The sequence below is a fragment of the Papio anubis genome, chromosome 6 (genome assembly GCF_008728515.1).
Source record: "Papio anubis isolate 15944 chromosome 6, Panubis1.0, whole genome shotgun sequence".
Taxonomy (NCBI): domain Eukaryota; kingdom Metazoa; phylum Chordata; class Mammalia; order Primates; family Cercopithecidae; genus Papio; species Papio anubis.
The window spans coordinates 82747049-82763025 of record NC_044981.1 but is presented as its reverse complement, the minus strand read 5'-3'; the positions used below and the strand labels follow the sequence as shown (position 1 = coordinate 82763025).

The following is a 15977-nucleotide window of genomic DNA, read 5'->3' as shown; positions in this document are numbered from 1 at the left end:
TGTAGACTTTTCTTTTTTTCTTTGAAAATAATTGTCTTTTTGCCACTTATTGAAATGTTAGATTTTTCGCTTTGCTTTATTGTCAGTTGCTTCTGCCTTCTAGTGGGTTTCTTATAGAATACCTTTGTGTGGGGGTTGTAAATCAAAGTTGTTATAGCAGACAAAAGTGCAGGAGAATACTGAAAAGCGCAGAGTGTGAGGCTGGAGACCTGGGACTGTCGTTTAATTCTCTGGGTCATGATTCTCTACTTTGTGAAAGGAGAGATCTGGATTAAATGACCTGGCACTTCTTTTGGCTTTGAAATTCAGTTTCTACAAATTCAACCTAGAAATTGTTCTTATTCTTTTGTGTTTTTTCATTGGATCAAAAAGTTTCCCTTTGTTTTGTCCTTGTCTCAAACCAAAAAAATGTAACACAAGTGTCTATTTGTGACATCATTTTTGTGATAATCTGCTATACAAGTTTCTCGACATTTTTAAAATTATAATCCCTCCAAGCAACCTTTTCAGCCATATTTTTCCTAATTGCCAATTCTCATGAAATTTTATCCCACACATTTTCTGTATCTCTGTATATATTGTATGCATATCTGTGGTTTATGCATGAAGAATAAGATTTTTTGTTGGCCAACTGTAGTGGCTCACTCCTGTAATCTTAGAACTTTGGGAAGCCAAAGCAGGAGGATCACTTGAGGCCAGAAGTTTGAAACCAGCCTAGGCAATATAATGAACCCATCTCTACAAAAAATATGCAGTGGCTCTTGCCTGTATTCTCAGCACTTTGGGAGGACGAGGAGGGTGGATCATCTGAGGTCAGGAGTTCAAAACCAGCCTGGCCAACATGATGAGACCCTGTCTCTACTAAAAACACAAAAATTAGCCAGTTTTTGCCTCCATTGAGAATGCATGCTCTTTGCAATGTCAGGATCATGAGATAGGTACTAATGACATTTTAATGATCCCTAACATTTCAAAAGATTGAGGAATGTTTTCAGTCTTTCCAGTATCATATGCTGTTAATCAAAAATAGCTCTAATTTTAAACTTTAATATTTCATAATCCTTGACTTGAAATTTTGGTTTATTTTTCATTATTTCATATGCCAACTAGATACTTGTATCTAATCAGAGATAAAAGAGAAATTCTGTCAAAGGACTTTATGGCCTTTTTTTTTTTTTTTGAGACAGAGTCTTGCTCTGTCGCTCAGGTTGGAGTGCAGTGGCACGATCTTGGCTCACTGTAGACTCCACCTCCCACCTCCTAGGTTCAAGCGATTCTCCTGCCTCAGCCTCCTGAATAGCTGGGATTACAGGTGTGCACCACCCCGCCCAGCTAATTTTTGTATTTTTAGTAGAGACAGGGTTTTACCTGTTGGTCAGGCTGGTCTCGAACTCCTGACCTCAAGTGATCCTCCTACCTTGGCCTCCCAAAGTGCTGGGATTACAGGCATGAGCCACCGCACCCAGCCGACTTTATGGTCTTTTAAATGCATTAGAAGGTATTCCCCTGACTGACCCAAGACTTTGAAAGTCCTTAGTAATACTAATAGGAGAGTATCTAGACAATACCTGTTTACTACATCATCTATATTTTAAATATGTTCGTTAAGAGAATATATTGCAGAGAAGTAACGGGTGATTCTTTTTAGTAGAGACTTAATCATAAAACATTTACCTACAAGACGCTTCACCCAGAGCTATTTTAGTTGTTATTACTACATAGTGTAGAACTTTTATATATTAACTTTTTTTATTTATATTTATTTTAGGTTTTACTTTTGCCAGTGCTTTTATTGTTGTTTTCCCCAAACCTATTTTTATCATTTTATATCAAAATGTGGTATTTGAATTGTCTTAAGTGTGGTTGGAATTCCTCAGGCTGTGGGATAATTTAAGTTCTTAATTAGAAAATGCTCATTGCTATTAAATAGGTAAAATCAATTATTACCCAGATCTGCTTAGTAACTCTTGGTTTATGGCCACTTTTTCAGAGATCTTGCAGCTGCTATAGATCGAATGGACAAGTATAATTTTGATACAATGATATATGTGGTAAGTAATCAGAACAAAAAGTTACGATCTCTAACTCATGAAAATTACAGAGGTAGAAATTGGATGCCATGTTGAAAACCTATGGAAAACCAATTATGTAAAACTACAGAGAGAAGTCAACATTAAGTATGTTTAAAGTGCGCAACTTCTATTTAAAAGTTTAAACACTTAAAAATGAAAAAGTTTACATTGCTTCATAGTAAGAAAAAATTACCTGAATCAGTAAAATAGTTATGTGAAATTAATATATACAGATCACCATAATGCAAAGTTTTTTTGTTTTTTAGTTTTGAATTCTGAATTGGGGTCAACAGTTGTTTTTAAATAACTTTATTTTGAAGTAATTTAATACTCACAAGAAGTTTCAAAATAGTACAGTGTTTCCCCCCAAAGATAGTATATAACCATAGTACTTTTATCAATATCAGGAAATTAACATTGATAGAGACCTTACTGAAATTTCGCCAGCTTTTACATGTACTCTCCTGTAGATGTTTGTGTGGATATGGTTTTATGAGACTTTATCACATGTATAGATTCATGTAACCATCACCACATTCAGAATATAGAACTGTTCCATCACAAAACAAACTCCCTCGTGGTCAACCACTTAATAATCACACCTTCACCCAATCCTAACCCCTGGCAGCCAGTGCTCTGTTCTTCAGCACAATTTTGTCACTTTAGGAATGTTGTATAAATGGAATTATACAATATGTAACTTTTGAGATTGGCTTTTTTCACTCAATATAATGAATGCCCTGGAGAACTATCCAGGCTGTCCTGTGTGTCAGTAGTTCGTTCCTTTTATTGCTGAGTGGTATTCTAGTATCTTTTCCTTTCGTTACTTACCATGTGAAACCTTCCTTATCACTTAGAAGAAAAGTTGCCATCAAATATTTATTTAGAGCTGAACTTTGGTCTCAGAGACTAGGGTCATAATAGCCAAGAGGGCAGAAATTTAAATGGAATACTCAGAAGGTTGAAGTTCACATTTCCTACTGACTCGGTGGAGTGCTACGGCTCTTATTCCCCTCCCTCCCTTGTAGAGCACTTCACTTAGACACTCTTCTTGTGGCATCCTCTTTGTGTTTACTTAAAATGTATCGATTGACAATGACTTTAGTGTGTCAAACCTCAAATATCTTAATTTGATTCAAGTCCAACCTATTTTTGTACATTAATTTGTCACTGTTCTTTTATTTTATATATGTTTTCTTCCCAAGACAGATAAAGGACAAAAAAAGCATTTTCAGCAAGTATTCCAAATGCTGAAGATCATGGGATATGACTGGGCAGAAAGGTAATGTCTGCATGGTTCTTAATTGTCTGTGCAGGGTCAGCTGAGCCTGAAAATATACCTAGTGGTTAAAAGTTTTTCATTCAAATTTCAATTCTTTGTTTCAAGATATTAGTATGGAAAAGTAGATTTGATTTTTGTATTATGTCTTGGTTATAATAATTTCCACCTTACAAACATTTAATAACTGTATTTTTATTAGTTATCCGCTCTCCGTGGCTTAGTTTTCAAAATTCTTAATCCACATCTCCTTTTTCTCCTAAAGGCAACTAGTAGTTTAATCACATGCTATTGATTATAAAGTGAAGATGTGCTTAATGTCCTTTGTAGCATACAAATCACATCAATTTCATTTTATTAATTTTTAAAAACTCTGAGGGTTAAAGTTCAAACCACTCTCTGAAAGGTATTATATGGTTTCAGCAGCAGCTCTTGTTTAGCTTTCAGTTAACTAGATGCCCACTCTTTTAGGTGCCAGCATGTGCCCTTTGGAGTAGTGCAGGGAATGAAGACTCGAAGAGGAGATGTCACTTTCCTGGAAGATGTTTTAAATGAGATTCAATTAAGGATGCTACAGAACATGGCTTCAATTAAGAGTGAATTCAGTTTTTTCTTATTAAAGTCATAACTTACATGCCACTTTTATGTTATTCTGGACTTTGGGCAGTGTGATTTATTATGTCTGTCCCTCCATTGAAGTGTCACTAACTTTGTCAAAAATAGCTTTCACTAATTAGAGGTGCCAGAATTTTTATACTTGCTACTCGGGAATTGGTCACTTCAATAATCTGAATTGCTATAACCTTGGTCCTCTTTTCATGAACAGCTTGAGCATTGTCATTCTGTTGTCTGGGTGGTCACGTGAAGTTTCTATGTTATAATTTGGATTCAAATCACAAGTCCTTATGACTTTAACCTTCATCCTTGGAAAACTAAGTATCAGATATCCTACAAGTATCTTTTGAATAAATAAATTTGGATTTCTTTCCCTTTAATGTAGGCAGGGGAAATGTCATTATCAAAGGTAAAATAGCCTAAATTAGGAAAGTAAATTACTCATTCTAAATCTGTTCTTGATTGTCAGCATGCATTTTTGGCAGATATTACCTTCACTTGGATCCATGATTGGCACAGTGTCACGTAGAATAAAGATAGCTGCCTTTGTCTGTTTCAGCAACTAAAGAACTCAAGAACCCACAGGAGACTGCAGAGAGGGTCGGGCTCGCAGCACTCATCATTCAGGTCTGTTAAGACTCCTATCTGTGAGGCCCTTTTGTCTGGTACTAGAGCAAATCCCAGCAGTGAAGATTTCCTCTGTCGTTTTAGGACTTCAAAGGTTTACTCTTATCTGACTACAAGTTCAGCTGGGATCGTGTTTTCCAGAGTCGCGGGGACACAGGAGTCTTCCTACAGTACACACACGCCCGCCTCCACAGGTGAGGAGAGGCTGCAGGGAAACCTTGTACTGCACTGTGCTTCCCTAGGTTGGGTCCTGTGATTCTAAGACCAGGGGCCCTGTTTTCTCGGCTTTTCCAATATCTTCTATTCAGATCTGACTAGAGTAGGCCTTCTTTTAGGGAAAAAAAATTTTTTATTGAGCATCTATGTTAGAAATATATTTATGTGTATTATCTTAGTCCTCAGAATAACCCTGTCGAAGAATATACTGTTACCTCCATTGTGTATGGATAAAGAAATAGATTTAGGAAAATTAAAGTATCAGATCAAACAGTGTTGGCATCAAAGTCTAGGGCTGTATTAAGGAGACCAAAATTGTGTATTAGAAGGTGATGTTCATCACTTGGAGCTCTGTGCCCTTGTATGACTTTTTAATCTTTTGATGTTTTTAACTTTAAACTTTTGATAACAGTTTGGAAGAGACTTTTGGATGTGGGTACCTGAATGACTTCAACACTGCTTGTTTACAAGAGCCACAGTCTGTTTCAATTCTTCAGCATCTTCTCAGGTACGATGTTTTCTAGGGATCATCAAGTGTGCTTCTGCTTATCAAAATGGCTATTAGCATTTTTGCTGCCCAGTCGAGTCAACAGGCCAGTAGCTGCCTTCTGCCTCTAGACTTTTCCCAAAGGGATGCCTAAAAAGTGATTTGCATTTTGAGGGCAGAGGGCATAGATTAAGACAATGCTCAAGGAGGACAGTCTTTAGGTCTTCAGAATATTATCACTGATGAATAGCACACGTGTCTAGCCGCCTCGGGCTCACAGAAAGCCTTATAAAAGCATAACCTTTTAGTTTGAGAAAGAGCATCTTCTTGCCCTCTGTGATAAGTGAAGGAAAACACCTGCCTTTGTGCAGCTTCCCAGAGACCGTAAGTCCTTCATTTGCCTCTTGGTTTCAGTTCATAATCTCAAATACATGTATCTGATGCTCCCATGCTAGGCAAGACACCACACATTTTAGCTCTGATGGGCATTGTTGGTGAAGCCAAACATGCCAGAGCTTGATCTCTAGAAGGGATGTGGGTGGTTATGAACAAGGCAGTTTTCTTTGATTGCTATATAGTAGTCAGTGGTTCTTTCCTGGGATCAGAAAAATTTACTCACATGTACAATAGCTAATGTGAGGAAAAATAAGCCACCTGGGTTGTCTTAGCACTGAGGGTAGACTTTGGTCATTTATATTTTATATTCCTAAACATGGCTGGAGGCTTTTTACATTCACCAGCCATGATTAAAATTTTTGATGTGGACTAGGTCTAGGGAATAGCAAGATGATTTAGAAATCCCTGCCATCAAAGAATTTGTAAGACAGAAAATGTTCCTTTGCCTACAAATGTACACACAGTTTTTTCATATCCTTCTACTCTTTTTTTTTTTTTTTTTTGAGACAGAGTCTCGCTCTGTGGCCCAGGCTAGAGTACAGTGACTGAATCTCGGCTCACTGAAACCTCTGCTTCCCGGATTCAAGCGATTCTTCTGCCTCAGCCTCCCGGGTAGCTGGGACTACAGGCGCTGGCCAACACGCCTGGCTACTTTTTGTATTTTTAGTCAAGAACAGGGTTCACCATATTGGCCAGGCTGGTCTCAAACTCCTGACCTCGTGATCCACCCACCTCGGTCTCCCAAAGTGCTAGGATTACAGATGTGAGACGCTGCGCCTGGCCATACCTTCTACTCTTAATCATGTCAAGTCAATCTTATATTCATGATCTTTTAATGTCTAATGTCTTAGTGTAACATGTACAGTCTTTTCCTGTTCACTGTTCCTGTCATCTTTTAGGTTCGACGAGGTGCTTTATAAGTCATCTCAGGATCTTCAACCCAGGCATATTGTCAGTTACCTTCTAACTTTAAGGTACTTTATAATCTTCCTGTTTTCAGATGTTTAATGGCATTTGAGACCTTTCTTTCATCTAAAGGTTTCCTATAAACAAATTCCTTGGTCTAAAATTTGATGTGCTTTTAGTTACAGAAATTATTGCTTCATCTATACAAATTAGCAGTTAATGTTCCTTCATTCATTCAGTGATACAAGGTACTGTCACCAAGACTGGAGAATGGGAACTGACAACTCCACAGTTATAGCACAGTGCATGTGTGTTATGTTAGAGTGAACATAAGAGACGGTGTTAGGGCAACCAGCCCAGCCTTGAGAGATCAGAGAGGGCTTCTCAGAGGAAAGGAGATACTAATCAGGAGAAGGAATGTGGCTGGGAAGAAGAAAAAAGCCCAGAGTTGAGCAAGAGCATAATAATACATTTTAAAGGATCCATAAGCATTGTCCTGGGAGACTGATAAATGAAGTGTGTATAAACCTGTTTGCCATGTACTGAGGCATTTAAACTTATTTTCAGGACAGTGGGGTCCATATAGGAATTTTAGGCAGAGGCACAGAAAAATAAGCTAGAAAACTTAATTTTTCTAATATTTAATGACAATTTCATGGTGTCTGTTTTAGAAACTTGAAATTATTGAGTCCACCCTTGTATAGCAGCAGCTGTATCTTCCATAAAGCTATTTAATAAAAGAAATTTTGCTTTTACTCAATATTTATTGAAATCAGACACTTATCAGGACTGTTTTCTTGATGATACTTTTTACCTTGTCTTCTCTAGATTTATATAAGGATTTTTTTCTTCCTTTAAATGACACTTAAGACATACAGAGGTGAAGAAGTCTTTTTTTTTTCTTTTCTTTTCTTTGAGACGGCATCTCACTCTGTTATCCAGGCTGGAGTGCGATCTTGGCTCACTGCAACCTCCACCTCCTGGATTCAAGCAATTCTCCTGCCTTAGCCTCCCTAGTAGCTGGGATTATAGGCGTGCACCCTCATGCCCAGCTAATGTACAAAATCTTATGAAATGTCATTTTATCATTAAAACTGATGTCTTAAGTATCATTTCTTTGACACGTTGTTATATTGATGCCATACCTAAATTTAAAAAGATACTTTAAAGAAGAGTGGCCAGTGTGTGTGGAGAGTGGATAACTAGTTTCTACCCACCTCACTGTACAGAGGAAAAGGCCATGCTATGTTATACATTTGATTGTAGGTTGCCTAAATGAGGAAAAATGATTAGAAAAGAATCCTTTATATTTGTAAAATTAACAATGAAATCATAATCTTAAGAATTGCCCACCTCTTAGTAGTAGAATAGGACCGAGATCTAAAGCTTGAGTTTTGAATTCCAGTTTCAACTTTACAGTTTTGAATACATCCTTTAATGGTTCTTTGCTTTATTAAGTTGAAGGAGTAAGATTGGGTATCAAGCTCATATCTTACAACAGGAAATTACTGCTGGAACCGTCGTGATTTCTCTCTTCCTGTTTCAGTCATCTTGCAGCTGTGGCACACAGAACACTACAAATAAAAGATAGTCCTCCTGAAGTGGCTGGGGTATGTTATGTTGAATGTTTTCTGTATAATCCCTAGCTCCTCAGACTAATATTACTAAGTCAGTCTTGTAAATTTTTCTAAAATAGCATTCTGTTGTTCAACTGTAGCAGTGTACTTCCTCAGCTAATAATTAGGCTGTAACAATCAATGTTTATATACTTCCCAACATACTAGACTATGAAGCACATTTTCCTACATGAAATATTATAGTGATAAGTTTCCCTTATCTGAAGGCATACTGTATAATACTATCACTCCCACTCCATGACACTTTATGTACAGGTCTTACTATAAGGGATGCTAGGAATTTATCTTCTCTTGCCTGTAGTAACTCTAGGGCACTTTGATATATTGTTCCTGCTTTAAATTAGAAAGAATTACCTTTAAAACCATTCTCATGTATTGAATACATTCTTTTAAATCATTCTTTATTTTGTAGGCCAGACTTCATCTTTTCAAAGCTGTCCGTTCTGTCCTAGCCAATGGAATGAAACTTCTTGGAATAACACCTGTATGTAGGATGTAATTTCCATTAAAATGGCTTTTAAAATGTCAAATGAACTCTAGTTATCTATTCTGAGATGCCTTACTGTTCAGAATAATTTTTTTTTTTTTGAGATGGAGTTTCTCTCATTGCCCAGGCTAGAGTGCAATGGTGTGATCTTGGCTCGCTGTAACCTCCACCTCCCGGGTTCAAGCGATTCTCCTGCCTCAGTCTCCTGAGTAGCTGGGATTACAGGCATATGCCATCACGCCTGGCTAATTTTTTGTATTTTTAGTAGAGACGGGGTTTCTCTATGTTGGTCAGGCTGGTCTTGAACTCCCGACCTCAGATGATCCGCCCACCTTGGCCTCCCAAAGTGCTGGGATTACAGGCATGAGCCACCATCACCAGCCAAAGTTAAACTATTATTCTGTGTCAGAATCTGTATTAAGTGTGACTTGTCAAGTTATTCAGTCTTTATCCTTAAATAAGTCATCTGAATTATCTTATGGTCAGTAGGTATTTAAATAGACATTGAGTTTTTTTAAACCCAAAGCTTTGTGGTCTAATGGGGCTAAAGGATTTGAGTTTAAACTTTGGCTTGAAATTTCTTACCATGTCATATTCTTCCGGAAACTATTCTTACATATGATTCTATAGTAGATTATACATGATTCAGAAACTATTCTGAAATGATTTAATGTTTTCATGAAATAAAAGAATTGGTGGGGGGGAAGTATCAATTTTCTTGTAATTGTGGCTAGTTTGGAATAAACATAGGGAGATCAAAAATAAGCATCTTTCTGTCAGTATAGCTGACAGCTACTCCTAGAGACAATAGACCTCATGCTTCCCTTTGAGTTAACATATACAGGTAACTCTTACTGTGTGAATTCAGGAACTAAATACATTTTAATAGCAAGGAATTACTTGTAAAGACATTGAATTAGGATCTTTTTGTAAAATGTAGTCCATTAATTCAACCATAATTTGAAATGGAGTTTCTTATAGTTTCCTTCATATATCTTCATATTGGTGACATACATTTTGTGTGGCTTCATTAGATAACATGAGCATGGCTTAGGCAACAAGAGTAGGAGGTGGTGTGTTTGATCAGTATGGCCATCCTCATCAGCCAGCATTTCCATTCAGGTCTGCTATAATTTTTTCTAAATGTTGCTAATAGTCTTTTGAATACCAGTGATAGTCTATTTTTATGAATAAAGAAGCAAATTAGCACAAACTGAAGCTTCTCTAGAGTGAAAATTGTTTCAGATTAGCAATTATGACTTACCTTCTTAGTCCTAGAAAAAAATCAGCCTTGCAGTTCCAATTTAAGTGAAATAACTCCCAGATAGCTAATTTTCGACTGCCAAATTTTTCTTAGCATAAACCAGCCAAGGGATAAAAATGTAGAGACATGTTTTACACCTCCAATATAAACTTTCCCCTTCCAAGATCAGTAGTGTCTTCCTGAGTATTTGAATCTTCAGTGAAACCATACAGGAACAGTAATGGGTAGAGCCAAATCTTTACAAAAGCTAAAAAGATTTTTCATTAATTCTTAGAACCTAGACGCCTGTAGCCCTGTTTGTGGACCTTCTTAAAAATTCTTTTTTGCTTAAGGCTTGCCCAGAGTTGATTTGCAGCCAGAGAACCCTAACTGATACAATTCTACATATAGAAAATAAAAGTGCATTATTTTAATGGTCATATGTATAATATAAAAAAGTGATTAAACAGAATTCAGAATTCATATAAATAAAGTTTATTGCTGAATTTCCCCATTAACATTACAGAAAACACTGAAATTTCACAAATTATTGAGAGTCCAACAGTTAAACATACTTTATTTAAAAAAGTACAAAAGTGACATTAGAAATTTTTCGAAGAAAAGTATATCATCTAACAGCAAAGAAATATGAACCAGATAATGAATGGCACAAATATAGCACTAAAGGGGTACTCAGTCACCACCGAGAAATCATCATCTGAGTTATGAAATAGATTCATTTTGAGAAGTTACACATTCAGTTTGTTTATGAACTAGTCTGTCTTGTTTCTGCCTCTTGTAAGTAAAGAACTAAGTCTTTACTGCTGCTAGGACAAAATACTGTACATGAATTGGAGAATAAGGAGGGGTCATCCTTCTCCCCTGGTACCTGAACATGAGAACAATTAGTACAGAAATGGCTTTGGCACTTTAACCCTTAGACATTGTCCCAAACCTTGTTACTTGAGTATTATAGCCTCACCATGATTTTTTTTTAACACCATATCATCTCCATACTTCTTATGTACACATTATATATATATACACAATAATAAAATTCCTTCATTCTAAAACAATAGTTTGACCCCAAACAGGTCCACATTAAGTTTCTGTATTAGCAGTTCACTCAGATAGCTTTGTTCGTTGTTTCCACATACAGCACTGATCTTAATTCTTATGCCATATAGTTAATTTTTTATTTGTTTATGCTACCTTCTGGGATTGACTTAAGGCTCTAGTTTAATGCAAATGGTTTAGTCTTAACAGGAGTCTCACGTGAGGCTAAAATCACACACCAATAACTCTCTCCTTTGAAGCTGTTTCTCCTTGTTGGATGGATGTAGTGTCTTGTCTGGGTAATCCATAGAGATATATGGAAACACATACAAGAAGAGTACCCAGGGCAAAGGTGAGTGCTGAAAAGAAAAAACAAAACAAAACAGCTTTATCTGTATGTGTGTCTTTAAAACTGCCTAATGATCAGTTTAAAATTTTGAAAACTCTTAATTGTGGGTTTACGCTATCAGATCATATTTATATGATGGCAAGGTTTAGAAAGGTCTTCTATTACAGCAAAAAAAATAAAATAAAAAAACAGGAGGGGGGAGGCAGCGCGGGTAAAATCAAGGCAGTGTTGATCACTGATTAGACTTTTTAGAACATGAGTATGCCTGACACCACTCTGACAAAGAACATACTAATTTCCCTATAAAATATATAATTTTTTTAAAATGTAAGTATAAATATATATATAAGTACAAAAGAAAATGTGGTAGAATTGGCTTTTCCATGATACCAGGAACCTGTGAAAGTTTAGAGTAAAAGATAGTTGAGCAAAATTCAGTTAGGTGACCATTCAAACAAATCAAAAAAATCATAATTTCTTAATAGGAGATGAGGCGATAATTTACTACTAGTCTTAACCCTTTTTTCATCTTTTTTTTTTTTTTTTTTGAGACGGAGTTTCGCTCTTGTTGCCCAGGCTGAAGTGCAATGCCGCAATCTCGGCTCACCGCAACCTCTGCCTCCCGGGTCCAAACGATTCTCCTGTCTCAGCCTCCCGAGTAGCTGGGAGGAGCATGCTCCACCATGCCTAGCCAATTTTGTATTTTTGGTAGAGACAGGGTTTCTCCATGTTGACAGGCTGGTATCTGCCTTGACCTCCCAAAGTGCTGGGATTACAGACATGAGCCACCATGCCCGGCCCCTTTTTTCATCTTAATCTTAAAAATCAGGATACAAGAAACCAAAATATAACTTGTCCTAACTTGACAAATAAATATATTTCTATGACATCAAGCTTTATTTTAGTTCACTCCTAACTGAAAAAAAACCAGCTGTGCCTTCAAAAAAGGGGAAGGTAGGATAAAAACTTATATCTAAACAGTTAACTGAAAGATTGCTAAGACATGCTAGTTGACCATCAGTAAGAACATTAAACAAAAGCATTTTATACTGTTCCTATGTACTTCTTATGAGCAATGCTATAAGGATTTTGTTGAACATAAAGATAGATCAGAATTACAACTAATAGTTTACCCAAATCGGGTAGAAAAATATCTAAGGGAAACCCTATAAGTACCTGATGACTGAAATGGTAAGTGGTTAGTAAGCAGTGCCAGGCACTACTCTAAAGCACTTCACCTGAAAACAACCCTAGGCAATAGGTGATATTATTCCCATTTTACAGATGAAAAAAGTGTCACCCAGGGTACAGAACTTCCCCAAGGTTGCACAGTTAAGAAATGGTACAGGCAAGATTTGCCACACACTATACATGGTTTTCTAAAATTTCTACAACATTGGCTTTTCCCTATTTCCATTTATAGACAGGAGTCAACTTAAAAATGAAATGTAAATATAAGCCAGGTCTCTTTTACTTGATATATTTAATAGCTATTCTTCATATATTGGTTTGTTATAGTAACTGATCAGTAAAGAAAATTATTACACTATAAAAGCACCCTGAAATGTTAAGTCAGTATCATTGCTTAAATAATTTAGAAGCCAAATTAATGCTGGGTGTGTTATATTAGGACTAGCAAAGCAGTGGTACTGGAATGCCAGCTATATTAATGAGTTTTATATTAATTACATATTGAATGAAACAAAGATATAAAAGACAAAATCTAGATTTGGATTTTGTTTTCAAAACCATCTCATACCTGAATCCAAACCAGTTGGAAAGTACAAGCTGAGGGAGGAATAAAAGATGTTTTCTACATTCTTCTAAATAATGAGCCAATATAGTTTAAACTGACTGCTGCAAATAATTTCCTAAAGTCTTTATATGTATTTCCTTGAGTACCTTCTCACATTCAGTCACTCAAGTTGTCCTATATAATACCTAAAATATACAGGGAGGCCTTGACTGCAAAAAAATTCCCTTCACTTTCACATAGAACCAGTACCCTTCGTCTTAAGCTCTAAGACCACTTAAACAACCAAAGTACTGCTTAGCCACATGCCATACAACTATGAACAGCGGTACGGGTAGAATAAACTGTAGTAACAAAACTAGGAATTTCTGTAAACAGTATGGCCAACTGCCACTTTTAATAAAGGAATACATGAATCAAGGAAATGAGAGGCTCTTCCATGTTAAAAACTCAACACAAATTAAGACATACTTATCTGTAATCCGAACAGCATTACTGAAGCAATGGTGGAAAGGACAATGGCCGCTGCTGCAGAAAAGCCTTTCATGATGTTGTCTGTGTACTTAACCACAACAGAAGTGTAGAGGCCACCAACACTTGCAAGAACTTGTATACAGAAAGAAAGAAAATCTTATCACTCAAATAAATGAAACATTACATAATGGTGAGGCAATTTTCATCCCCAGAGATGCCATACTAATTTACCTAGGAAAAGGAAAATACTGTTTTCCTTAGGAGTCATCTGAGAGTTTGTACTAAAATTGAGTAGTAGTTACTATATAATACTGTTTTTCCAAAACAATGCCCAGAGGGCTATGTGGTATACTAAATTTTACACATTTTTTGCTAATACGTTAGATATTTTGGGGCATTGCTATCCCAAAGCAATTTTGCCTTCACAATCAAAACTAAGTCAATAAAATGAAAATACATTCAAACTGGTATTTACAGTATCAAAGGATTAATTTCAAAATGTTATAACAGCTTAAAATGGACATCTAACTTAAAAAATAAAGGATCTACTAAGAACCTTTAATTCCTGGATACTTACAGATGACAAACCAGACATAATATGTGTAACCATAGAAAAATCCTTTTTCTTTAATTTCAGCTCCATCTGACAAGTAGACGCCAACTAATGTCACAATAATCCCTGATAGATACATTTGAATGTTTCTCACCCAAAGAGAAGTATCTGAACTCTTTAAAACTTTTTCAAAATATACTCCTGAAAGAAGAAAATTAGACATGCAAATATTAAAGGTTACTATAAATTAATTTAAAATGTCTTTCCTTTAGAAAAATATCCTAGATATATATAAAGTATATGATTTGGGGAACAAAACATACTTTACTTAAATGTGCACTTATGTAGGTTGTGACACATGGTATACTGTACATTATAAATTTATGTTTTTACAGAGTATATAGAATAATAACAGTGGAAAGTTTATAAGCTACATTTAACAGAAGGCTGTTAAGACAGTTTCTGCCTTTATTATAGCAGTAAGATAGACCACAAAAGCTCTCTGTACTACTTAACGCCAGTAAATTATTTGCTTTGGTCAGCTGAAAAACTACACTATTAAGAGTGAATTATAATCACACCCCTGTAATATCTGCCTACTAATGAATACTCCTAATTCTGCAATATAATCTATAATCAACACTAGGAATCTTTTCAGAGTAACAACCAAAATGTAAGTAGAATTTGCTGTGTGAAGCCATTTTCCTTTAAAGCAGGGTTCCACAAGCCAAGTTCATACACAAGGTCAGAAGGATCATGAACTCCCCAACTGGATAATAAATTTTGTGTATATGTGCATTTTTCTGGAGCTGAAGGTCCATAGATTTTTTTCAGATACTTCAAAGGAGTACATGATACCCCTCCCCCACAAAAGTCCCCTGTCTCTCTGGATTTATACTTAAAATGAATGCATATTTTACAAAGCCATTAAATATTTTAGTTATAAACATCATGTTACAGACTTGCCAATGAAGTATTTATCAACTAAAAAGTCTAACGAAAACCAAGATTATTTTTGATGAGTCTGTGTTGGAATGGGAACATAAAATAGCTATTCTTATTTTCACCTTTGATTTTACCTTCTGGGAAAAACATTTATCCAGTGCCCAGTTACCCCAAACACAGAGAGAGATTAAACCACCCTCTGTTTCCTCAATTGTGTATTAAGAGAGTGAGTTAATAAAATGTTGAACATAATCATTTAACTATTCAAGATACTGCAAAAAATCAAATAGTATATTTTTTAGGTAACTCAATTTTTGTTCCCAATTTGTTGGTTTCTAGAACACAATGCTATCATTAAGTATATTCCTGAATCTATATTTTCCCCTCCTATACAACATCTTATTTACAAGCAGTATTTTACTTCTGTATTCAGCCTGCTTTCCTAATCAAAAATAGAGTCCTGACTTGAAATAGGTACAAATACAGATACATAATAAAGATGTATAGCTATAACTAATAAATTCCACTAAAAGCTTTAAGCAGAATATATTAAAAACTATCATCTCTGCTGGAACTATTTCTAAAACTTTTTTTATGTTACACCTAATATTCATACTTTCTTTTCTTGATGCATTGCAGGAGTGCTTGTCCCTACACGTACAACTCCAGACTTCCATGGATTTTTGATGTTAGTGATTTTGTGTTGTCTTTCCTCCCTGTTTGGTTGTTAGTTTTATGTATTATGCTTTCTAAGGTACTCTTGACCCACCTCATCATCCTACTCCATAGCTCCTAACCTGTTAAAGCAGAGAAAGAACTTGAGGTTACAGGGGAAAAAAGATACTTAGGTGGCAACATTAACAACCTAAAGCAGCAGGATCT

At 35.9% G+C, this 15977-nt stretch overlaps 2 protein-coding genes across 9 annotated transcripts in view; one reads left to right on the top strand and one right to left on the bottom strand.

The window, feature by feature from the left end:
• Positions 1-8765, top strand: part of RARS2 (arginyl-tRNA synthetase 2, mitochondrial) — a 72010-nt gene extending 63245 nt beyond the window's left edge. For 3 of the 5 annotated variants that reach the window (XM_009205640.3, XM_003897883.5, XM_017958098.2), the window contains 9 exons: positions 1991-2051; positions 3278-3354; positions 3823-3947; positions 4526-4593; positions 4678-4787; positions 5222-5317; positions 6592-6666; positions 8145-8208; positions 8648-8765. In XM_009205640.3, the coding sequence (XP_009203904.2) occupies positions 1991-2051; positions 3278-3354; positions 3823-3947; positions 4526-4593; positions 4678-4787; positions 5222-5317; positions 6592-6666; positions 8145-8208; positions 8648-8734 (763 nt within the window). In that variant the 3' untranslated portion in view covers positions 8735-8765. The other 2 variants (XR_001901962.3, XM_021937585.2) reach the window with 2 other exon arrangements.
• Positions 8766-10437: 1672 nt separating this feature from the next.
• The window catches only part of SLC35A1 (solute carrier family 35 member A1), a 35829-nt gene continuing 30289 nt past the window's right edge, over positions 10438-15977 (bottom strand). For 3 of the 4 annotated variants that reach the window (XM_031667307.1, XM_009205632.4, XM_031667308.1), the window contains 3 exons: positions 14175-14351; positions 13595-13729; positions 10438-11380 (listed from right to left, as the gene is read on the bottom strand). In XM_031667307.1, coding sequence (XP_031523167.1) covers positions 11253-11380; positions 13595-13729; positions 14175-14351 — 440 coding nt within the window. In that variant the 3' untranslated portion in view covers positions 10438-11252. The remainder of the gene's footprint in view (positions 11381-13594; positions 13730-14174; positions 14352-15977) is intronic. The other variant, XM_021937586.2, reaches the window with a different exon arrangement.